This window comes from Gigantopelta aegis, chromosome 5 (genome assembly GCF_016097555.1).
Source record: "Gigantopelta aegis isolate Gae_Host chromosome 5, Gae_host_genome, whole genome shotgun sequence".
In the NCBI taxonomy this organism is placed as follows: Eukaryota; Metazoa; Mollusca; class Gastropoda; order Neomphalida; family Peltospiridae; genus Gigantopelta; species Gigantopelta aegis.
In genome coordinates, this window is record NC_054703.1 from 22,818,023 (window position 1) to 22,844,618 (window position 26,596).

The following is a 26,596-nucleotide window of genomic DNA, read 5'->3' on the forward strand; positions in this document are numbered from 1 at the left end:
GACGTTATTTTGATTATTTGGCTATATGGTTTAACATGTCGGCAAGATAAATTCGTTGTAGAAGCATCTCTCGGGGTATATGGCTTTTTATGTACCCTCTGTGTGCTCTTTTACCCCCTCGCCTTCGGCTCGGGGTAAAAGAACACAAAGGGTACATAAAAAGCCATATACCCCTCGTGATGCTTCTACAACTTACAATATATATATATATATATATATATATATATATATATATAATATATATATATAATATATATATACTGAAACACAATGAAAAAAACAAAAAGAACTGTTCATTGCGAATAACGACAAACTATTAATGAATTGATGGATAATGTAATATGACATTAATGACTGGTATATTCACATGGAAACATGGCCAGTTATCATCGAGTTCCATACGAAATCGAAAACTTCAACCCCCCCCCCCCACCACCACCACCACCACCACCACCACCACCCCATATTAAGGTCAGTATCTGGTGTGTCCACATTGGTCCGTAAAGCATGCACGACGGGGAAAGGATTGGCACAAACATCTCAAATAAGCCACAGAAATGTTCCTCCACGCCTTGCAACGCCTGTAAAAATCAGCGACGCAGGATGACCGAAAATCCCACATGTGTTCAATTGGGTTTTGAACCGTGTATGCAGGAATGCCTGAGTAATCTTGTAACATTGTCAAAATCTAAGTGACGGCGCAAAAGTATGAATAACGTCAACATAACGCTGGGCTGTCTGTAAGGGCATCGTGGACAATGATGAGATCACTCCAGTTGATTGCCCCCCATACCATCAGACAACCGTCGCCAAAACCGAAGTTCTAAACAAGCGTACCGTTATGCCTTACGTGCTCTTTAAAAACTAGGGTATGCTCCCTTACCATTCTATGCTGTAGTCTAACATTATTAATTATAGAGATGCATGCCGGTTCCACGTGTTTTATAGTTTGAAACTAGATCTACTGGCGTGTCGTAACGACGTTGACCATTATGAATCCCGGTATATGATGAAGAGTTCCAATAGTTTGGATGGACTCTGAAGGTCCTAAGGCTTTACGAAGTCCCCTCTTGAACCATGTCCAACGCTCGCTCCTTTTGTTCTTCTCTGTTGAGCATATAGTGAACGTTTTTTTGTGTGTTTCTGCTATTGTATGTGTAACGAGGGGGGACAAAAGTATCAATCAATGGCTTCCTATCATAAATTGTCATTTTAAGTCCAAAAATCTTTTCATTAATCACAAAATATTGAAAAATATCTGTTTTGCGGGTGTCAGTAAATGATAAATATATATATATATCGTATGTATATATATATATATAATATATGTATATGATCCATTAAATTAGAAATATCGCTGGCACTATAATTTGCGATATCTTGCGAAACTTCTTATAATCCAAATTTTAATCACAAGACGGTGTTACGTCACGAGCGCTAAACCTTGACGTCATGCAACTGCCCTGCCTACCGCTGACATTCAACCCACATTACTGACAACCGTCGCAAATGAAAATAATGATAATGGATGATGAAAAGAATACCCCCCCCCCCCCCTTGTGTCTTGTGATATCATAATTTATCATCACTCGTTGATAAAAGTATAAAATCCTCGGCAAGCCTCGGATTTCATACTTTTATCAACTTGTGCTGATAAATTATATCACAAGACACTCGGGGAGTATCCTCTCTTTATATATAACCACTAACAACTAAAGACTAACCCACTGTCCTGGACAGACAGCTCAAGTAAATATATATATCCATTAGATTTTCATAACAGTATTTTTTTGTTTAATTTGGTAATCGAACATAATTTCATTTCAAAATTATTTTTGTGCTTATGTCCAATTACGATTCACGCACACTGTCCTGGGCAAACACCTCACCTACTTGAGCCCTGTCCAGGACAGTGGGTTAGTCTTTAGTTGTTAGTTGTTAGTGAGAGAGAAGATGGTGTAGTGTTATTACACCTACCTACTGAGTCGTTAAAACATGATATGAGTGGGAGCCGGTACCGGGCTGCGAACCCAGTATCTACCAGCCTTATGTCCTGTGGCTTAACCACGACACCACCGAGGCCGGTGACACTTTTTAAGCGAAAAAAAAAGAAAACAATTTTGTTTAATGCCTAACCCAGCACATTCTGTAATCAGCAACTCTTGTATGCTAAACGTACAATAATTGTAATAATTTAAGACAGGCCTCGGTGGCGTCGTGGTTACGCCATCGGTCTACAGGCTGGTAGGTACTGGGTTCGGATCCCAATCGAGATATGGTATTTTTAATCCAGATATCGACTCCTAAACCGTGAGTGAGTGCGCCGCAAGAATCAATGAGTAGGTGTAAACCACTTGCACCGACCAGTGATCCATAACTGGTTCAACAAAGGCCGTGGTTTGTACTATCCTGCCTGTGGGAAGCGCAAATAAAAGATCCCTTGCTGCTAATCGGAAAGAGTAGCCCATGTAGTGGCGACAGCGGGTTTCCTCTCAAAATCTGTGTGGTCCTTAACCATATGTCTGACGCCATATAACTGTAAATAAAATGTGTTGAGTGCGTCGTTACATAAAACATTTCTTTCTTTCTTTCTAATGATTTAAATAACGGCTGTGATATAATTATAAATAGTAAAAACTCCTGCCATAGTAATAATAACAAAATGGACATGAATGGCTTGATTTACTTTACAATAAATGGAGAAAACATTACATACCACTTTGACAATTACTCCCTTCTGTCACTAATACAGAACGCACATTAAGTCTTAATGTGCAGGGCGAATTGCTTCCCACTATTTAGCAAATTTAAAATGGCGGGCATTGTTTTATGTTGTTGTTGGAATATTTACTTTGTTAATAATAGCAAGTACTGCAATCGGCATTTAGTGAGTACGGTAGGTTATTCATTTTTGGTTTGTGTGTCCATTTGTTGCACTATTAGGGTATGTAGAAATATCCGGACGTAGAAAGAACCACAGTTTCTACGTCCTTTCGGACTATTTTGTCTCCTATTATAACATACCGATAGAGTATTTGTTGTTTAGCCACATTGCATTAAAAATGGTCAAGTCCATTTTTGTAGTGACATGGACGTGCAAAGTGACATTATTAGGAAATTTGCGTGGGAGTGTAGTGGTGGGATTACAAGGACCACAGAAATAATGCAAGAGAAAACCAGCTGTTGCTACTCCATTGGCTACTCTTTTGCACTGGCGTAGGAAGCGGGGAGCAAGAGGCATGTGCCCCCCCCCCCCCCCTCCCGACACACGCACACATACACACTTTTCACATATTTTGCTGTATATCTGCTTTATAATAGTGTAAAAGTGTGTAAATATAAAAGTCCCCCCCCCCCCGCCCCCACCCCACCCACACACGTTTTGGCACCTTCCTACGCCACTGTTTTGGATTAGCATCGAGGGATCATTTTATATGCACCATCCCACAGATGTTTTTATCTTGTATATTTTATTGCCGCAGTATTGTAGGAAGCTGATAATCAGATAGAAAATGACCCAAAATGGACATCACAAAAATGTGAAATATGATCAGGTATATACACTAAAACCTTTAATATTCATACTTCATTAATATTCATACACTGTGAAACATGTTCACAAAGAAATGCGATATCCAGATCGAGTGTTAAAATGATGCCTGTATATTGAGAATTGTATCGGAATATAGTTGATGATTGACATAATTTGTGTGGACGTTTATCTATGATCTAGTAGTTGTTTCATAAATAATAATAATATATTCGTTTTGTGGCATGTTTTGGGGGTGGGGATTGATAAACTATTCGATTCATAAATTATGAAAATGTTTTGTTTTTTTCTTCACTTTTGTTTTTCTTCTAAATGTGGTAAGGGAAAAAATATCAAATAGGATATACCTACTGTATTGGTATTCCTCCTACACACGGGGATGGAACCATAAAATGTGATAGGGTACAGCTGATTTGTGTAGAATAATAGAATATATCACCGTTGTGAGGTATAAATAAGGCAATTCCAACCCGAGGGACAAAATGTTTTTTGTGATGGTCGAGGTTTACCGAGGCCCTTACGAAAAACATTTTGTCCCGAGGGTTGGAATTACTTATCTATATCTCACAACGGTGATAGATTTTTTTCTTGCCCATTTAATTTCAGTAACAAAACATTAATTTTGTAAGCGACGGTTTGTTTATTGTAGAACGATTCGAAAACATTTTACCTACAAACTCATTTAATCATACTTAGGGAAAATATAGTCCACCTCATGCAACGACATAAAACTGTAACAACTTACCAAAAAATAGATAATTGAAAATATTAATTTGTTTAAATATTTTTAAAACAATGATACAACGTGAAATGGCAAAGAGAATTCTGACGGCAATCATTGTAAAGCATGAGTTATGACGTCACACGTATGTAGAAATCGTCTAGCCCTCGGGTCGCACAGGTTTATCTAACCCCCGGGTCAGACAGATTTTTCTAGCACCGTGTAAAAGCCGATTAACCCTGTCCAGAGGACAAGAAAAAGCTGTATTACTTTTGAATATATTAACGCATTTCATCGTCAGTCTTGTTCGAATAAATGGCTTAACTGTAGAGAGGTGGTCACTTTAAATATTCAGATATAGGAAAATTCATCGTCGATTCACACAGTTTGCGCATGATTTTTTTTTTGGTCTTGTTCATACCCCGATGAACGTAAAACAGTGTCGTAGGAAGATGCCAAAAGAGTTGGGGGGGGGGGGGGGGGGGTCACACTTTTATATTTACACACTTTTACACTATTATAAAGCAAAATATCTGAAAAGCTGGGAGGGGAAGCACATGCCCTCCCCGCTTCCAACACCAGTGGTAAAAGAAATAACAGACAATCCCTAATTGATGATACCAAACCACACGAGGGTAATAATATCATCAGCATATAATCTCAAGCTAAATACAATTTTAATTAAATTTAAAACACACTTACTACAATCTGATTAAAATTAGCTCTACTGGTCTCGCCAGTAGATCTAATAGCATTACATCGACTCCCATGTCCAGGTGACATTTCATCTATAAATAACAATTTAAATATCGACCAATTACACTTCGCCTTTTATAACGTTATTCGGGAGCATACAAATTAAAAAACATATCGGTCGAGACTATTTATGCAAAATGCAAACTTGTTGGTCTATTTCAATACCATCACGGGGTTTTTTTCCGTCTTCAAACAAATTTTATATAAAATTTTATATTGAAATTAGTTTCCGGCATACTTCGTAATTCACCCGAATCATTTCGTATATCCTCGGCATAATCCCGAATGTTTTCAAATTCTTTTCAAATCACTGGCATGATTTTGCAAGTAAGGTTTTGATTGGTCGAATGAAAGGTCAACTGGACATGATCCAACGGGCTGCTGTTAGATCCACATGTAATAGTGGAGCAAATTTTAATTAGATTGCACTTACTACTACTAACGCTATAAGTTCATATTTTATTTTATTTTTATTTTTATTTTGTTTTGTTCTAAAACAATAACGCTCAATAAGACAAAATACCAAACATGAGATATGACGTTCCCTGAAGACGTAATATCTACGTTCTTCGAGAAATAAACAAACTCCCGTTGCTACGTCTAGACCAATGGGATGACGTTATATTGTAATGAGGGGGCGAGACGTAGCCCAGTGGTAAAGCGTTCGCTTGATGTGCGGTCGTTTTGGGGTCGATCCCCGTCAGTGGGCCCATTGGGCTATTTCTCCCTCCAGCCAGTGAACCACGACTGGTACACCAAAGGCCGTGGTATGTGCTATCTTGTCTATGGGATAGTGCATATAAAAGATCCCTTGCTGCTAATCGAAAAAGAGTAGCTCACGAATCTGCGACAGCAGGTCCCCCCCCCCCCCCCAATATCTCTGTGGTCCTTAACCATATGTCCGACGCCATATAACCGTAAATAGAATGTGTTGAGTGCGTCGTTAAATAAACCATGTTCTTCCTTCCTTTATTTAAGAATTGAACGTGAAATTTTTTGAGTTTCATGCTAGTATGAAACGCAAAACCGCTTCATACTAAAGTGTGTAAAGCGGTTTTGCGTTTCATACTAGCATGAAACTCAAAAACATTCACGTTCAATTCTTATAATTCCAAACACATAACCATGTCATTAATGTAAACCTCTTTAAAATAAAAAGTGAACTCTATTTTCCAAATATTTACTATTTTATTAACACGAAATTCATACTCAACATTAGCGAATCCCTATGGTGGTTTCGGCTTTTTCCGTCAATAGCCGAATGAGAGAATGACAATGTTACAATCATTAATACAATTCATATTAATTTTTTGCATTAAATATCAATACCAACTAGAAACATTTTGAATTCACTAGAAACATATAACGTAAGTAATTTTAATAACTTTTAACCTGTAATAAAAATGTCTGAAGCGATCTATTTTGTATGGTATAATTTATTTGAAGCGGTTGGTGTATGAATATTTAACTACGAACTGTGGATGGGCGCCATTTTTTGATTACTGTCCAGATTTACCAATTACGACGTTGAAATTACAGTTATAAAATGTTTGAGTGCGTGAAAATGCCATGTGTTGATAGATTTGACATGGAGAAAGTGGTTTCAATGTTTCCGGAAATGGATGAAACAGGTGTGTCGCGAGTTTCTGTGTTTACTGGCCTTGTAATTGTGGAAGTGGCAACACAGGATGGTTTTGGCATGTGTGACTTCAAGTGGTGCGACACAAGTATTCGTGACATTTGACAGTGCCATGCTGATGTTTCGTTTTTGGAAAGTGGAACATTCTCTGTTGTAGCTTCGAATTGAAGCTTCGTTCCTGTGTCCCGACATGTACATGATATACCTAGTTTCAAAACCCCGAGTCGTTTAAAGATTGGATCGCAGTGGCTATGCGTTGTGTACGTCATACTACAATGCCGTTGTATGCGCGTTACTGCTAATGGTTCGCATGAACTGACTGAATTTTGTTTTTGAAATCGCTTTTGTAAAAGACCAAATTCCATTGGAATTATACACTTTTTTTGGATCGACAAAATAGATTTTTAGCTGTGGGATTCTGAATTCACTATAAACATGTAACGTAAGTAATTTCAATAACTTTTAACCTTTAATAAAAATGTCTGAAGCGACCTTTTTTGTATGGTATAATTTTTATGTGAAGATTTTTAGATCTTTACAAGTTTGACAGCAGACGATTACTGTTTGATGTCTAAAAACAGAATCTCAAGGAAATTCCTCGGGCATTCCTTTGTTGACATAATTCATAAAGTAGTTCCGGCTATATAGCCAAAAATAGTGCTAAACTGAGATTCATGGTGCTATGAATGCCAGTTTTTATCATCACGTGATACGAATTTGACCAATCCAAGGGTTTATAATAAAGGGATTTTTAGAGATTGGAATTATACTCTAATGAATGTAACGGAAATTTAATTATATATAAATGCATGTATAAATATATAAAAACCATCGCTGCTGCTAAAACGTGTGTGTGTGTGGGGGGGGGGGGGGGGGGGGGGCATGCCAGCCGGCCACCCACACCCTTCCCCATTCCTACGCTAGTGTTTCACATTTGATTCATATAGGATTACTAAATTCAAGTGATATCCCACAAGTATTTAACCAAAATACATGTCTTATTTACATTACACTTTATTCAAAATACACCGGCAATGTACTTTCAAACGTAAACAAGTTATTTCTAGGATGTAGTCCTATTGACAATCATTTGACCGGCTGTGTGTCCGGAATGTAGTCTATGCGCTAAAGTGGTTTGTTTCCAGCGCCCAGCCTCGTTTCGATATCTCTCAACAGGAGTCGCTGAAGGCTGGAAACTCATGGCGCCTATGACGTATGATCTGCAAATGACGTATTACCTGACCGCCATATTGAAAGTGAGTAATGTTATTTTCCTAAATTTGTAAACGTTTTAGTTTAATATGGCTATTTCATGGTGGGGTTGTTGGTTTTGTTTTGGGTTTTTTGGAATAGGCCTACGATATTTATATCAACAAATGATGTGTTAAAACCATATTTTCAGGTGGAAGTTTTGCTGAAAATTTACTTGACCAGGGTCCCTTTTAAAAGAAATTACCATCATTAGGCCTATGTCAAACCAAACTGAAATAAGAAATTATTTATCGTACCGTCAAACAATTTCGATCGACATGTGTTTTCGATACTCCATTTGTAATTGCATGTATCGTGAGACCGTGTGAGATTTGACGCCACCGATAGCCCAAACGTAAACAAGGAAGTGGGTTGTTTTTTGTCTCTCTGGACTGAAAATGCTTCGAGTCAAACTGCCAACAGTAAGTTTTAATTATAATATCATATACCGATACATTGTGCATTTTATCGATTTTTATTAATACAGTATTTTGGTATTAATAAAATGCGCCAGATAGAAGAATGTAGTCATCAGATATTCATGCAGTTATCGTCTGCTGCATTGACGTTCCATCTGTCTGTCGCGTGATGTACCACGTGGTCCTATACTGAACAATAATATTTGTGGTATGTTAGATAGGTTATCTCTTATGCCATTTCACTGCAACATTTATTTTAATCATTTTTGATAGGTGGCTTATACACATGCACATTTATATTTATTACAAATTGAGGTGATTTTTGCAGGTGGACTTTTAAAATAATAAAATAATATTATTATGTATGAGAAAATTATTTTATTTTGCACCTTTTTTTTTAAATAAAAGGAAATTTAACCGTAACCATTGTAGTAAAATTTACATTTAAAAATTGTTTTTTTTTGTTGTTTTTTTCTTTTTTTTCTTTGTTTTTTTAGGCTATGATTAACCGACCAAAAGCCACCTACAAACAGTACTCTTATGAATCACTGGGAAATGCATATCAATCGATGTGTAGCGAAGGAATGCCAATTTAAAAAACCCCAGCTGCAGTCTTTTCAGTACCATATTCAACACTTCATGATCGTGTGAGTGGTAAGATTCAAGATTCAGCTTGAATGCACCAGGTCTGGACCAGAAGCACTGTTATCACAGGAAGAGGAGCAGACTTTAGTCCAGCATATTGAATCCATGTCATCTGTCGGCTACGGCTATGCTCGTATTGAAGGAAGGAAGGAAATGTTTTATTTAATGACGCACTCAACACATTTTATTTACGGTTATATGGCGTCGGACATATGGTTAAGGACCACACAGATATTGAGAGTGGAAATTCGCTGTGGCCACTTCATGGGCTACTTTTTCGATAGGATAGCACATACCACGGCCTTTGATGTACCAGTCGTGGTGCACCGGCTGGAGCGAGAAATAGCCCAATGGGTCCACAGACGGGGATTGATCCCAGACCGACCGGGCATCAAGCGAGCGCTTTACCACTGGACTACATCTCACCCCTCCAGCATATTGAATTCATGTCATCTGTAGGCTACGGCTATACCCGTACGAAGGTCACAGGTATTGCTACTGATTTTGCAGTTAACATCGGAAAGAAAGAGAAGGAAAACAAAAAACTATCTTTACAGTGGTTTTACAGTTTTATGAAGAGATGGGCTGAACTGAAAGCACAAAAATCGAGATCTCTGGAAATAATGCGTGCAAAAGTGACATCTCAGGAAACCGTAAATACCTATTACTGTCAATCTGCAAGCATCTTTCAGGAAGACCGGTGTCACATATAATTTCAGTCCCCTGGATTTGCACTCCCCAGTCAACATTATATGTAGAATAAGCACTCCCCAGTGCACATTATACATGTAATATACACTCCCCCAGTCTATATTATATGTATAATATGCACTCCTTCTGTATAATATGTATTCCCCCAGTCTATATTGCAGGTAGGCTATAATAATTTTTAAACACTCACATAATGATATTTTGTTAGTGTTGTTTATGTTTGTATGACCAGTGCACTCTGTAAACTTTGATATACATCTCTGTGGCGAATCTAGATGGGTATATGAATCAGTTGCACCGACCAGTGATCCATAACTGGTTCAACAAAGGCCATGGTTTGTGCTATTCTGCCTGTGGGAAGCGCTAATAAAAGATCCCTTGCTGCTAATCGGAAAGAGTAGCCCATGAAGTGGCGACAGCGGGTTTCCTCTCAAAATCTGTGTGGTCCATAACCATATGTCTGACGCCATATAACCGTAAATAAAATGTGTTGAGTGCGTCGTTAAATAAAACATTTCTTTCTTTCTTTCTTTTCAGAAGTACTGCTTATTTACCCATAACACTGAGCATCTGAAAGTCTAAGTTACTTAAAATGTGTTGGATTTGGCAGATTGCAATGGTCTTGTTACTTATTTTCCCACAAGATGTTAGTAGAGCAAGGTTAGTAGAGCAGGAATTCTGTAATGCCACTCTGGCAGTTAAAAGGACATACCCTAGTTTTTAAAACTAAGACATATTTTTTACTATTGGAGCCGTTTTTGATAACTGAAATAATAATTTACTATAAATTTTAACTGTTTAGATTATCCATTTCCGTACATTCGTGTTTTTATGGTCATTCTGATGTTTTTAATATCACAAAATGCATTTCTCATATTTTTAAAAACGCACGTGCGTCTGAGAAGTAACAGTTATGGAGTCGGGTTTTAGTCTATTTTTAGAGGGTATTTCACCATTTCAAAGCCACAGACTCCTGTTTCACTCAGTTGTAACTTTATCCAAATGTGTTACTTGTTTGTAGATTAACTAAACTTAGTTTTCATTTTCATTGGCTGAAACTAGGGTCTGTCCCGTTAACAGGCGCATTGAGAATGATTCCGTTTAATATAATTTAAAAATAAAATACAGGCATATAAAGATGATATTAAAATGAAAGAATTGTAATTGTAGAATTGAATTTAATAAACATTGCATTATTTCATAAATTTTTACAAAATCTATTCATGACTGCATTTTCGAATTAATGAATACATTGGCGTTTTCCGTCCATTTTTCTTTTAAAGTCTATCTTCTACAGTTTTGATTGAATTGTTCTGAAACTTTGTACAGTGACCCTAACAAGCATCTCCCACAAACTAATAGAGATATTTTGAAAATTTGAATTGCTGAATTTTTATTAAATTTAAACATTGTAAATAAATAAAAAAGTAATATACATGTATATACAGTGGATATATTTTTTTTTAAGTCTCTTCTAGAGTTTTCATTGGTAAGTTCTAAAACGTACTTTAAATATTCTTACGGGCAATCTCATTCCCCTGTATAAGATATTAATGAAAACATTTATGAAATTAAAACATTTAGAAGCCGAAATTGTGTAACGTCCGCGAGTGCCATCTATCAGAAAGTCGGTGATTTGTTTTTTTCTATTGCCAATGGTGTCTTCGTTTCCTTTCAAAATAATGTTGTTTTACATTGAGCGGACAACAGCAGCGTTTGGTATATGTTTTTAAATTGTTAAACCTCTTTAAAAAAAAATGTTTTAATGAAAGCTAAACACTATTCACGTTGTCAAACATGACAATTAGAAATAGCACAGTAAGATTATATTTATGGTGTAGAAAGCCAAACGGATGACGTCATAATGTTCTGTCATCGATCTTAAAGGGGCTTGTAAATATATATATATATATATAAATACATTCATGAACATGCCTCATTTATTACTGCTCGTTTTTTTTTTCGTTTTTTTTTTTTTTAATATGGTAGCAGTACAGACAAATAGATATTGATAACCAGATGTAACTACACCAGGGCCGATTTAATGAGCGTGGTTATCAAAGGCAGATCTGGGGAGGGGGCCAAGGGCCCGCCCACCCCCCACCCCCCGTTTAATTGTGTGAGTTCTAATTTTATTATATATTAATTTTCTTTTTTTTTTTACGATCCCCTCCAAACCTCTCCCAAAGTTCCATTAGCATTCCGCCTCATGTCATTGCCCCCCCCCCCCTCCCCTAAATGGATTTTCTGGATGCGCCACTTGTTATAAGCTGTGACAGCTGTAGTGTCCACTACGTGGTAACTGCCGTGTGCACTTAACAAAGTTATGACAAATCCGCAGTTTTGCGGCCACGATATCAAAATTGCTCAATGTCTCAACTGGGATTTATCTATATAAATATCTAGCTGCGACAGGTAACCCGGGAATTTCCCTGTACATCCGATGTAAACTTCCGCTTTGTTTCCACCATCGCCTAAGCACTAGCGTAGCCACAAATGTTTGTATAGGGATGGTGGCCACTAGAGTAGCAGAGGCGGGGCCATGACCTCTCCCTCACACTTCTCCCTTCCCCAATTTAGTTCCCCACTCCCCCAATACAAAATCCTGGCTGTGCCAGTGGTGGCGGCATTTACTTAAGCAAAACCCCAGGCCATGACAGGCCAGTATATATAATTATAAGGTGGAAAGGAAAAAAGATGTGACCAAGAGGCCGTGTTCCCCTCACCTATGTGCTGCCCTATACGTGAGAAAGTACTTTGGCTATAATATATTATTTCCTACTACTGGGGAAATGTAGTGATTTTCTTTGAAGAAAATGTTCAATATCAATGTTTAATTAATCAATAAGCTTCAATGGTGTCATTAAGCAAACAAAAAACGAGTGGCAATTTTAGGAAATAGCGCAAGACTTGCATGCGACCGTTTAAACTTTTGATATATTTTTTTTTAACTGTTTATTTTTTTTTTTATTTTTTTTTTTTTTTAATTATAATTATTTTTTATTTTTTTATTATTCTATTAATGATTTACATTACTGTCCATTGTTCACAATGCACAAATATCAATGAAACTTGGTACAGATATTCTGTATCATTGTGGGTTCAATTTAAAATAAGGACATAAAAAATTAATATCTCCCCCTGGTGTCCCTATTTTGATTTTCAAAATGGCCGTCATTAGCTTTAATTTGTGCTGAAACACTTGTTCTAAAGCTATGTCTCCATGTGTGCTTACGCGTATGCCTAGTGACTATCTTCATGTTTGCGTAGAAGAATGCGTAAAACATTTTGGCGTGACCTCACAACGTGTAAATTGAAGAACTGGCCATGAAATATTAGTAGTGGAAACGTTCTAGCCCTTCTGGACGAAGAAGAGAATGACGACATGTGAATGGCGCTGACAATTGCCACAACTTTAAGAAAGAGGGGGAGAAGAAAGCACCGGTGGTGAGTTCATCCTATCCGTCAAAAAAGGAAGCAATATGGTGCATACCATCATCTTGTAGCTGAATTGTTACTAGATGAAACGTGTTTCCACCAATTTTTTCGACTGACGAGGGAGTAATTTGCTAATGTACTTCACCTTATTAAGCCCCTACTTGCCAAAGTATCATTGACCCGGAAGCCTAGCGCTCAGTTTAATGTAAGTAGTAATATCAATAGTTGTAGTATCAATAGTAGTAGTAGTAGTAGTAGTAGTAGTAGTACAAATAATAAAGTTATAAATGATCAATAGTTGTAGTATCAATAGTAGTAGTAGTAGTAGTAGTAGTAGTAGTAGTAGTAGTAGTAGTACAAATAATAAAGTTATAAATGATCAATAGTTGTAGTATCAATAGTAGTAGTAGTAGTAGTAGTAGTAGTAGTAGTAGTAGTAGTACAAATAATAAAGTTATAAATGATCAATAGTTGTAGTATCAATAGTAGTAGTAGGAGCAGGAGGAGTACTAGTAGTAATAATACAAATAATAAAATTATAAATGATCCATAAAATTATTTATTACATGCAGATTTCAAACTGACAGCAATGGTGATTAACATTTATGTTTCCAGAAAAGTGTTCCTTACATGCAGTGATTGTCATTAGGATTTTAGCTACCAGTTTTGTCGACAGTTGTCATGGTAATGTTGTAATCGCAATCGAGGAGCTTTCATCCGAATCATCATTTACAGGTTGGCTAATCATACTAGGCATATCGATTGGGGCAGACAGTCTATACTGGTTTAAACTATCTTGATTTGGTGCAGTACTCTCTGGTGGGATCTCCTGACTGGACATCACTGGTGCCAGTTGCATATATTCTCGTGGAAGACGCATGATTTCCTGTTGTGGGAGATTGGGATTTTCTGCCTTGAACAATATTTGTTGTATTTGCATTTCAACCACTGACAGTATGCCAGGTGACAGATTTTTCACACTGGTAGCACAAAATTTAAAAAATACATCAACAGGTGTCTTCTGTGACAGTTGGCGAGCCGCCTCTTTCTCCACTTCCGTGACCTTTTGTGTTTCATCTCGCTCCTGCCATTTTTTTTTTTTTTTTTTTTTTTTGAGGTCATCAAAAACGTTTCTTAATAAATCTATCACTGATTCATTTCCAAGTGACCTCTTTCTTTTCATCCCTTTATTTAAATATGGACGTGCAGACGTATTTTTCAGAGCAGACGATGCAACGGATGGGGGCATTTCAACAGAACCTTCTGAATGAGTAGGTGGAATGGATCCAGATCTGTTGAAATAAATGAAATGAAGGTATTTATTAAACATGTATTTCATCTAGTTGTGTAGTGTTTTCATTTTTTTAACTTACAGATATTTAGCTACATGAGAAACATTCAGGTATCTTGCATTCAGCTACCGGGTAGGCATACAGAGTATATCAAGGATACTGGATGAAGTATGTGATGCAATATGGACGAAGCTGTCTGCGACCTATCTCAAAATGTCGCAAACAAACGAGGACTGGCTGCTTATAGCCAGAAACTTCAAAGACAAGTGAAATTTTCCACATTGTATCGGAGCTATCGATGGAAAGCATATCGTTATGAAATCACCACCGAACAGTGGTTCTTATGTATTTCAGTTATAAGAGATTTTTTTTTTTTTTTTATCCTATCACTTGCACCCATGGACGCCAACTATAGATTCATATGTATTGATATCGGAGCTTATGGATGGAACAGTGATGGAGGTGTATTTTCCAATTCCAACTTAGGCAATGCACTATCCAGGAACTTACACAACATTCCAACAAACACACCCATTGAAGAGGCAGATCAACTTGGTCCCCTGCCATATGTTGCAGTTGGAGATGAGGCATTTCCTCTACAAACGCACCTGATGAGGCCCTATCCGGGAAGAAGTTGACCCACCGATGAGCGGGCATTCAACTATCGTATTTCTAGGGCTAGGCGTATAGTTGAAAATGCTTTTTGGCATGTTAGCAGTAAGATGGAGAGTTTTCTACACCAAAATAGGTGGTACACAAAATAGTGACGGCATCGTGTTGTCTTCACAGTATGCTACAAAATCATACAACCCTAGCTGAAGTTACAAGTCTTTTGCATGACACTCAGAAGAATCCCGACGGTCTGATTGATTTGCAGTACGGTGGCAACAGAGTTACACATGATACAGTGCAATTTAGAGACCTGTGCAAAGAATATTTCGTTTATCATCCCCTAAGTTGGCAAAATGCTCATATTAATCGTGGTACTTTCGTGTTATTTTAAAGCAACTACTGATACTTACAGGGTCACCGAGGCAGCATTGTCTTCATCAGTGACATCAAACCCGTGCTCGGACAAAGTATCTAAGACATCTTCAAAAACTTTCTCCTCTTCCCCAATGAATTCCGGCAACCGCAGATTGGTTTCTGTTTTGTAAATAAATGAAGTTGCATGAACATAATTATTATCAGTTTACTTTTTTTTCCAAATTGATTAATATTAGTGTTTCATGGGGTTAAATTAAAACGTACAGCATGAAAAGTCTACTTACAGGGCATCATCAATAAACTTGTCCAGAAAACTCATGATATCCAATTACTTCCACTTCCATCTGGCAACTCCACTTCTGAAAGAACGCATTTCTCTTCTTTTTCTTACATATGTGTCTCGCAGTGTCTCGCACTTTTTCTTTGATATTTCGGCTCTAATAATAATAATAATAATAATAATAATAATAATAATAATACAACAATAAAAATAACAATAGTAAATATATATAATAATAATTATAATAATAATAATATTGGGACCGATGGTTCCAATTTTTTGGTGATATTGGTCCAAATGTTAACCAGTTTGATCGAATCTTTATGATCTGAATCTCTAGGATTGTATATGCAAATATTGTCTTTGACCATTTCCAACAGCTGTTCAAGGCTTTTTTTCTGAAACTTTAATGCTTTTTATGTTGAAAAGATTGACATTACGAAAAGACACACACAGTGTTAGCTTCAAATTTAGCAGGACATTCACCGATGACGTAATTTTATGAAATGTACGTGTCAGTACTGCGTGAGCGTAGAGAAAAATTTGCTACATGTACCGATTCTGTGCGTACGTTTTTTTACGCAGACCCTCACACATACGCATTTATACACATGGAAACACCACAATTTATATATATAGAAGCGAATTTTTAGATATGCATACGTTCGCGCATACGCATGCGTGCATATGGAGACATAGCTTAATGCACATAAAACTGTTATACGAAAACCTATATTCATGTTTCAAGGAACTATGAATCTAATGGTGCATATAAAAAGAAAGTGATATACATGTTCACCTTATTCGCCCACAAATATGGATATCCTGAACAACGAAAGAAATGCGTCTAATTACAAATGCCCTGTATATAATTCTCATCTGGCTAATCATAAAATAATACTAATAAAAACAAACCTGGAACTCAGAAGAAAAAACCCCCAAAACCTGTTCTTCTATTTCAAACCACGACCTAAGACAACACATTTCATTATCATTTTCACAACACAAATATTGGGAATGATCAACTGGACATTTGGAAGTGTCTCTTATGTGTACATGGAACCATTTGGAATAGCTGGAATGGTCTAATTCAAAGTGCCGATGTTTCCATTGACTCTTCATACATATGGAAGTTGGATGTCAGTAGAATCCACACAAACATCATTACAGTTATCATTAAGTCAAGAAACGTGGACCAATATATGAACATGAGGTACATTATCTACACTCTCCAAAATACGAATGTCTTCTGAATAGTGAGATTATGAGTGTTACATGTTTTTGTCTGCAAACATTACAGCGAGGCAGCTGTGCTTTCATGAACTCTATTGCTTCTGGTAACGTATACTGCATGACTAAAGCTTTCCACAGTTCCGTCTGTAGCACCGTTTGCTGTAATAGTTGCATTGGATAACACACCCATCCATGAAATCACTTTTGATCTGCCGTATGTCCTTGGTGATTGATTATGGAGATTTATTACCCAAGCAGCCACTAATAACGGGGAAAATGAAAATCATAATTTCTCACTGACAAATTATCATGCATTGGCTTAACGTACACTGCCATTGGAAGATTTGACGCCAACACACCTTGTCAGTACAAAATATGACGTATCACGATTTGGCAAAGCACACACACAATGACGGCACGTAGTTTAAAGCGTTTGCGTCTTTCTGGTTTCAGCTTAAACTTGTAATAAAATGGTAGTTTAATGTATTTCATTATATATATATTTTTACAGAATATATAGGACTTTGGGTTTTGAAAATTATCTGTGAACCGTGAACAAAATTCAAAGTTAAAGCAATATGCAGAACAGTAAAGCTGTTTACGTTGTTTCTGCATACATGGATGTGTAGCCGATGTAGGCTATATTGAAAATAAAGGCTTTTAAAAACCTCAAATAGGTGGGGTAATAAATAGAATAACAAACTCGGTACCAGTTATTGTCAAATTTATGTCCCTCGTGAAATAATGTTCACTTATCACTCGCTAAAGGTCGCGACAAGTGAACATTATTTCACTCGGGACAACTAGTAATTCGTTTATTATCTACTATATCCACTGTATTTTTTTGTCACGAAGTGTTACTGGGATAGGAATGCCCATGTCATTATATAATAGTTTGTGTCTTGGGTGACAATGAGACCTGATACTGTTTAATATTTGGATCAAGAATCATATTCACAAATGATAGCAATGTACAGTACAGACGATGCTATTGTCAGTCTGTTCCCGACTTGCCTCGCTGAATGAATGGCTTGACTGAAACATTATTTCCAGACTATTACAGCAAGTTAACAATGTGTATCACTTCGACAGAATGAAGTCTCCAAATCACATCATCATGTCAATACCAACATTCCCATATCACGTTTTGGCATAGGAACTACTTGACAGCAATGGTTACTTTAAATTAATGGAACTTACTATTAACTTATTATTAGAACAAATCTTTCTAAAACGTTCAGAGACTAGGTCATTAAGTCGCAAAAGAAGCACCGCAGCTTTGCCTATCTAATTCCCCATTCAACAATATCAAGTGCAATACTAGGGCACAAGGCAAATTAATTATTATTTTCAGCATTGTGTACTGATGTATAACTGATGATTATCTGTTTTAAACAAATCAGCAATTCATTTCTTGTCACTAAATTGTCATGTGCCACTTTTCCAATAGTTTTGTATTAATAAGTGTAGAAGTAAGAGACAAACTGATTTATCGAGTCCAAAGGTAGAAGCTCTACTGATCCAGCAACGTAATCACATGCACATACACTTTTGTAATAGAATTAGTCGCTGGGCAATACCAGAGGCCATGTGCAGGATCGGTGTGCGTCAACCTTAACAGGATATATCCACGTTAAACAAATTTAAAAGTCAACTTAAGTATTATCATATAGTTTAGTGGTTTAACGAACAATCACGTTTGCTGTGATTACATAATTTATAGTCTGTGAAAAATGGACGGTAATGTGCAATGTTGCCCATTTTACCAAAATGTGTAATCATTAATAGAATGGGGGGAAAAAGAGTAAAAAAATATATATCAAAACGGTCCTAAAACTGCCAAACTAAATGGTACTGTCTCTTTAATTGAAACCACCAGACTATTTACCGTTCCAGCCAGTGCAACACAGCTAGTATATTAAAGGTCGTTGTATGTGCTACCCTGTCTGTGGGATGATGCATATAAAAATACCCCCTTGCTACTAATGGGAAAATGTAGCGGGTTTGTTCTCCAAAATTGCCGATGATTAATAAATCAATGTGCTCTAGTGGTGTCGTTAAACAAAACAAACTTTATTTTACTCATTTCTAATAAAGTTCGTTAGTTGTTTCAATAAAAGTAGCAGGCCCGTATGAACTAATGGGGTGTTACAGCCGTAAGGGGTGGTGGGGGGCTGTACACCCTACTTGTGATCCAAAACATTCACTTTGCTGTGCTCTACTATAGTGTGTATCCCAAACATATAGCCTACACACGCACACACTTCACATATCGTTACTTAGCAGGCTTGCAAGCGGGCCCTTATTTTCCTAATTTTCCTTATTTTTTGACAGCAGCCCTAATATTCCTTATTAAAGCTTCAAAATCCTAAAAAGCCTTAATTGTTTGGTGAAAATCCTAAATTTTAAAATTTAAAATCTTTTTGATAAATGCAACATAAAATAAGTGTTGGAATTAATTAAATCTAGCCTTAGTATACTTTCAGATAATGAATATGTTGAATTAATGTATTTCTCAGAAGACATCTTGGTGGTTATCAGCATCATATTCAGCATGGATTTGCACCATATCAGATTACTTTAATCTGGTTGTATTGATATGCTGAATATCGCTGTTGATGATGACCATTGGCATGATCTTCTGAGTTGGTAATTAGCTTTTGTATTTATGTTCTCCCTGGAGGTGAGTACAAAATGTTTTTCTTTTATATTGATTATTGAATTTCAGTCCTTATTTTTGTCAAAACATTCCTAAAAATTCTTAAAAATAGCCCTTATTTTTTAAGAATTTTGCCCTAACAAAAAGCCCTTATTTTTCACAAAATCTTGCTTGAAAGCCTGTTACTACGGGCCTGAGCAAGGTAATATTTTCAGTAATTTGTTTATTGAGTTTCTGAGAACCCAACCCTGCCTATATAAAAAAAAAAAATGAAAAATGAAATGAAAAAAAAAATGAACTTTTTTGTTTAACCTATATAATAAAGCCTAACAGACTTTTAATATTAAAGTTACATTTTTTTTTTTTTTTTTTTAACTGAGGCCATCATTCAACAAACCGACGAAACAGGTGGAAGTCGGTTTGTTTCTCCTCTTTGTCTTGCTTCTTTTTTGTTTAACAACACCACTAGAGCACATTGATTAATCAGTCATTGATACTATACATTGTCTTCAAAGAAATCTTGCTATATTTTTCCAGTAGTAGCAAAGAATATAATATATGTACTTTCTCACGTATAGGACAGCACATACCTGTCTTACAATCGTAACAGAATTTACTAGGGTGGGGTTTTGGTTGAGTGACTACCGCTACCACTGGCATAGCCATGATTTTGAATTGGGGGGGGGGGGGGGCACTCACGTTGAGGAGGGACCAACAACACTGTCTATGAGTCGTGATATGGAGCCCAAGAAAAATGTAAACGGTGGAGTGGGGAGGAGGCAGAAGTGTAAGGAAGAGGTCATGGCCTTCCCTCGGGCTACTCTAGTGGCCCCCACCCTAATAAAAATGGTTTGGCTACACCAGTGCTTAGACGATGGTGGAAACAAAACGGAAGTTTGCATCGGATGTACAGGGAAATCCTGGGGTTACCACGCAGTAGAGAGTACAGCTTTTTGCTGTCACAACGTATAACCATACTCAGTAAGCCGGTGCCAGAAGTAAATACACCAAAGACTTGTTGGAAGGTATTTATTTTCTATTAATTGGCCATCTAGTACTGTACCGTGAATTAGTGGAAACTAACCCAAGTAAGCAGAGTTAGAAGGGTGTTTCAAAAACAGTTAATTACCAGGCTAAGGAATTTAACTCGGAGTTGGTGTTAACCAGTGTTAACTCGGGTTTCGAGCAACCAGGCCTTGGTGATGTTTGAAGTGAAAGATTTATATGACCACAACATTTCATGTTTATTATAATTTAAAGGGACATTCCTGAGTTTGCTGCATTGTAAGATGTTTCCATCTAATAAAATATTTCTACGATTAAACTTACGTATTAAATGTATTGTCTTGTTTAGAATATCAGTGTCTGTATATTCAATGTGTTTCTGGTCGTCTTAATATTTGTAAGAAGCCAAAACTGGATTTTGTCTTCATTAATTCCGTACGTACGAAATTTAACCTAGTACAAATATTAGAACGATCAGAAACGCGTTTAATATACAGCCGCTAGTATTTTATCCAGAAAAAAATATATTTAATATGTAATTACAATCGTTAAAATGTCTCTGTTAGTCGATAACATCTTAAAACTTGCAGCAAACTCAGGAATGTCCCTTTAAAATATGTATATTTTCAGGTGAGGCTGTACTTGAAATAAAGCCATGTGTTTTACATTGGTTTGATGGAATAGCGCTGAATCTGACCTGTGTTCTCAGGAGTGGAACAATTGACGAAGACATCTTTATATCCAAATGTAAAGAACCCATTGTGCTGTGTAATTCTAATTTTATGGCATGTTATTCGATAGAACCTCGGCGTTACAGTGTTGTAGGAGTTCCATCAGTGTCTGCAACAATGTTGATTAAGAGTTTTGCTAAAGGCAGACACGATACAGAATGGACTTGCCTTGATTACACACCTGTATCAGCACCTCTTTCTTGTAACATTACATTGTCAGGTAAGGGTAGTACAAATATATCTAGAACATAACAAGTTTGTTTAAGTAGAAGTGCAGTATAAAGTGAGGCCTTGTTAATCTGGACTTCAGTAGCCTGGAAACACTGCCCTTCAGACATGAAATGTGAACAATAAAACCGTTATCTATGGTGGCTGATTTGTGCCTTGTCACATTTTCGCTATGTCGCGCTTATAATAGAGGGCAACAATGTGACAAAGCTGGAGCGACAATGCGACAAAACAACCACTACAAAGCTACTATGCAACAAAATAAAAGCGAAAATGCAACAAAAATTACAAAAAAATGCGACAAAATGTTGCGTCTGATTGTCGCTTTGATGTTTTGTCTCTAATATGCCATGTGCACTTGTTATTTGGAATCAAAGGGGCATTTCATGTTAAATCAGCACTTATTAAACTATTCCCCGGCGCGTGCTGTAACCTTGCAGTGGTGTAACATTCTCTTTGAGAATGGTCAATACAGCACAGATAAATTTTGAGTAAAAGTCAGTATCTATCTGTGATATTTGTGTTTCTGCACAGTTCTTTACACTGTTTTTGTTTAAATCTTGAATTTTTATATTGATGTTGATCATCACTTTATTTGTTTGTCTTTTACCACAGTGTGACACCCAATAGCCGATGTATTTTTCGTGCTGGGGTGTCGTTAAACATTCATTCATTCATTCATTATTTGATTGTATTACCATAGGATGACACCCAATAGCCGATGTATTTTTCGTGTTGGGGTGTCGTTAAACATTCATTCATTCATTCATTCATTCATAATTAAACTATTTACCACTTCACCGTCTTTGGAGTAACCCAAAACTTGCAAAACCTTTTTCTTACTGTTTATAACTGCAAATATGACAACACTGTCCCCAATCCCATCCCTGGTTACGCCAGTGGCGGTATCACAACTAATCAAAGTGGGTTTTGGGGAGGGATGTGTACTGACGAGTCTGGTGGTATCCCTACTATATATAACATGGTTGAAATGGGAGTAATATGCTAATATAACACAAGTTAGCCATTTTGAATGACTCCATGCATTCTCCTCAGGGAGGGATACTTCACCCAGTCTTGTTTGATTTATATTTTGCAAATGTTGTAACAGTAACACCGGGCGGGTTAATGTTTTTGCACATTCACTATATGGAAGGACACTATTATTGTGAGGAAACTTAATAACATTATGAGGGAAAACCATATTTATTTTATTGTGAGGAAACATACTAATATTGTGAGGGAAAACAATAATATTGTGACGGAACAGAATAATATTGTGAGCGATCACAACAGTATTGTAAAGGAACACAACATTTATTGTGAGGGACATAATAATATTGTGACGAACAAAATAAAACGTCGCCATACATTACCAGTTGCAAAGATCACTCCTGATGTAAGAGGCTCTGGATTTGGTGAGGACATGTACACGGATGGGTACCTGTTACTTTGTAAAAAAAAGAATTCACCATAGCTTTGGTCATGTTTGCATCGATTCGACCAAAGACCACATCAAAAGTGAAAAGCAATTGGCTGTGAAAGAAAGAGCTCTCTCAAGTAAATAAAAAATGAAGCAGGCAACAGTCACTACCATGCTGTAGTCTAAAGATAAACGTGAAGTGTTTATTCTTGATTTTATTAAATTGTGTACAGTGTCTGACATATACCTTAAGTTTAGCTATAACGAAAAAACTAGTCCATTTTTCGAAAAACATTGTCAACAAGGTGGGGCTCTTCCACAAATTGCCACATTGTGAAGCTTAAATACTTAACAAAGGCACTTGACGAACATTTTAAAACTGAAAAATGTGTTGAAAGGCAAGACCGTTAGTATCGTAGCAAACACACAACGGATTTCCGTGACCATAGCATTCTAAAAAGCATTTCATTGTCGCAGGGACATGCCTATTTGATTGCTGTTGTTAAAACGGATAAGTGCAACCATGCTATTTTGAGTTAGGCTGTAATACGGGCCGTCACCAACATGGAGATAGAATATGATCACGTGGCAGCGATAGTCACAGATTCTGCTGCTTATTGCAAAAAGGAGTATTTATAAAGATGTATTGTTGGCAATATTTACAAAGTCAGTTCATGTGTTGTGCATCATCCATTTAGCTAGTTACTAACTGTTAAACTTTAGATGATGTAACACAGTTGAACGTAATGCCAATGTTGAAGTCAGCCTTGTTTAAAAAAAAATAATGATAAATAAATAAATAAATAAACTGGACGAAAACAACGGTACTTGTATTTTTGGGTTGAATACTTACCCGCTGGTGAAGTCAGATTTCCCCCTGAATTGGTCAGTACACGATGGAACAGCTGGTTTAATGCTTCTAAATATCATGCACACCAAATGCACCTCCACGAGGGTTTTAAATAAGAAAAAAGTGATGCCGTTGACCGAATCCTTCACCAAACAACAAACAATATTGTAACCGGCCAACATTTAACAAGCTGAGGCTGCATTTAAGTTTTGATGAAGAGAACTGTGATAGGCTCATTTCGTCCTTGACTTGCTTGGAGACGACATACTGCCCTTTAGCTCATTTCGTCCTTGACTTGCTTGGAGGCGACTGACTGCCCTTTAGCTCATTTCGTGCTTGACTTGCTTGGAGGCAACAGACTGCCCTTTAGCTCATTTCGTGCTTGACTTGCTTGGAGGCAACAGACTTCCCTTTAGCTCATTTCGTCCTTGACTTGCTTGGAGGCAACATACTTCCCTTTAGTTCATTTCGTCCTTGACTTGCTTGGAGGCAACAGAGTGCCCTTTAGCAACACGTGTATACAACGATGTGGAGGATTTGTGGGCATATTTTACAGCTGGAACAACAAAATATCATTTTGGTTCAAAAGCTGATGTTTTGCTCATGGATTTGCAGCCTCAAAAACACCCCCAAAAAAGCAGCTGATGATTTTAATTAGATCTTTGTGAAATCTTTACAAACATTGTCAAAGCAGATCGATTCTCATCCAGCATTTCCATTATAGAACTTCCAACAGTGTCTCACGACATAAAGGACTATAGCATTTTTTCGGAGTTTGACAAACCTTTAAATGCACTATACACTGTAAAACTGGTGCAATTCCATAGACTCTTTCTGGTAGCCCAATACCAGAATATAACAGTTATTCATATCATTACTGCCAAACAATTATGTAGAGTTGCAAACGAATTACTACGCATATTTATATGCATTACAATACATTTTGAGGGTAAAATGATGGAAATAAACAGTGAAAAGGACTCAAGTTAGCACATTTTGCCCAAATTTGAGGTCCTGCTCCAGCACTAGGGGGCAGTTCCCCCCCCCCCCCCCCCCCCCCCCCCCCCCCCCTCCTGCCTCGTATGCTTATGCCCTGCTGTGGTAGCCAGTAAGGCCATATGGATGTTTGTTATCAGTGTGGATGTTGAATGGTCATGTAGCCAGTACAAACACCTACTCAATGACAGGTGTCAAAATTTGACTGAAGAAAACACAAAGCTCTAGACAATGATGTACTTCAATGGTGGGGTTTTCTTGACTGGATGCAACCCATATCGTCCCTATAAGCTGTGCACCCAACCAGCCTTAATGAGGCCACTCACATGGACTTTTAGACCTTCATTCAAAATTTTATGTCGAAATTACTCTTCTTTTTTTTAATAATTATTAAATAGTCCGATCCTCTCTTCTATCTCTTATTTATTTTAGGACTGTCCTTCTAAAATGCTCCAAATTATATAAATATTCGGCCGAACAGTCAATTCTTTTTATTTTTGGCTTTATTTAATGTAATTTTTTTTTTTTTTTTTTTTTTTTAAATTCTATTAACTTTTTTTTACTAATTGCTATTTTTGGAAATTCTGCCCATTTTCAACTCTACCCCCCCCCCCCCCAACCCACACCCCCACCCCCATCCCGAGTCAGGCCACCGATCTTATCGAAGGCAGGACTCGGGATGGGCGTGTTCGAAACCCTAGTGGTATATGGGCACGTTAAACTAGATATCTATCTATCAATGGTGACATTGAAAGATGGCTTTCGTCAGCTTGAAAGTTCACTGATTCCATTTTATTACTACTATCAGTACGAGTTAATTGGATAAAGACCGTATACATAACATGCAATACATGTACTACCTACATCACTTTTGTGTCTTTATTAGCGGCAAGTAAACCTTACATAACATTTTTTTTTTTAAATGTTTGTTTCAACCAAAATGTTTACAGGTATTAAGAAAAACCCCAGAATTTGATCAAATCAGAAATGGAAAATCATCCTCTCTACAGTATATGTACAAACGGAATAAAATAGATGTTTAAGAAATGAATGGATAATCGAATGTTTAACGACACCCCAGCACAAAAAATACATCGGCTACTGGATGTCAAACTATGGTAAATGCAAACATAATGTGATGATAGACATCAATATAAAAATTCAAAGAGTTAAACAAAAACAGTGTAAATAACTGTGTGAAAATACAAATATCACATATACATAGTATGTCAAATTAAAATTTAGAATAAAAGTCAGTATCACGTAGAAATTGTAATAAAAGGTCTGGATGGAATCAAAATGATTCCATCACATTTCGTTGTTCAAATATATCTTTTCTAGTTTCTTTGAAATAATTAGCTCCACCAAAATGTGGTATATGGTTAGCATACACTAACAGTGGTCACAAAAACTAGGCATCATAACCTGCATACCAAAAGCAAACAAACCTAAGCAATTTTTTAAAAATTGGAGGCCACTCACCCTTTTAAATTGTACTTATAAAATAGCATCTGGTTGCAGTGCAAATAGGATAAAAAAAAACGTATTGGACAAAATTATTGAAAAAGATCAAACAGGATTTATAAAGGGAAGATACATAGGAGAAAATATAAGGTTGATATATGACATTATGCAATACACAGAAACATATAAAATACCAGGTCAGCTATTATTAGTCGATTTTGAAAAGGCGTTTGACTCCTTATCCTGGAAATTTATTCAAAAAGCTCTACACATTTTTAGTTTTAAGTGTTCAGTAAAAACCTGGATACAAATACTTTA

General features: G+C 36.8%; 1 protein-coding gene across 4 annotated transcripts in view; it reads left to right on the forward strand.

Moving 5' to 3' along the window:
- The first annotated feature begins 7,859 nt into the window (after nt 1-7,859).
- Nucleotides 7,860-26,596, forward strand: part of LOC121373601 — a 35,910-nt gene continuing 17,173 nt past the window's right edge. Inside the window, exons 1-4 of one of the 4 annotated variants that reach the window (XM_041500291.1) lie at nt 7,860-7,922; nt 8,834-8,990; nt 10,230-10,352; nt 21,217-21,537. In XM_041500291.1, the coding sequence (XP_041356225.1) occupies nt 10,337-10,352; nt 21,217-21,537 (337 nt within the window). In that variant the 5' untranslated portion in view covers nt 7,860-7,922; nt 8,834-8,990; nt 10,230-10,336. Of the gene's footprint in view, nt 7,923-7,961; nt 8,991-10,229; nt 10,353-21,216; nt 21,538-26,596 lie in introns of those variants that run through there. The other 3 variants (XM_041500293.1, XM_041500294.1, XM_041500292.1) reach the window with 3 other exon arrangements.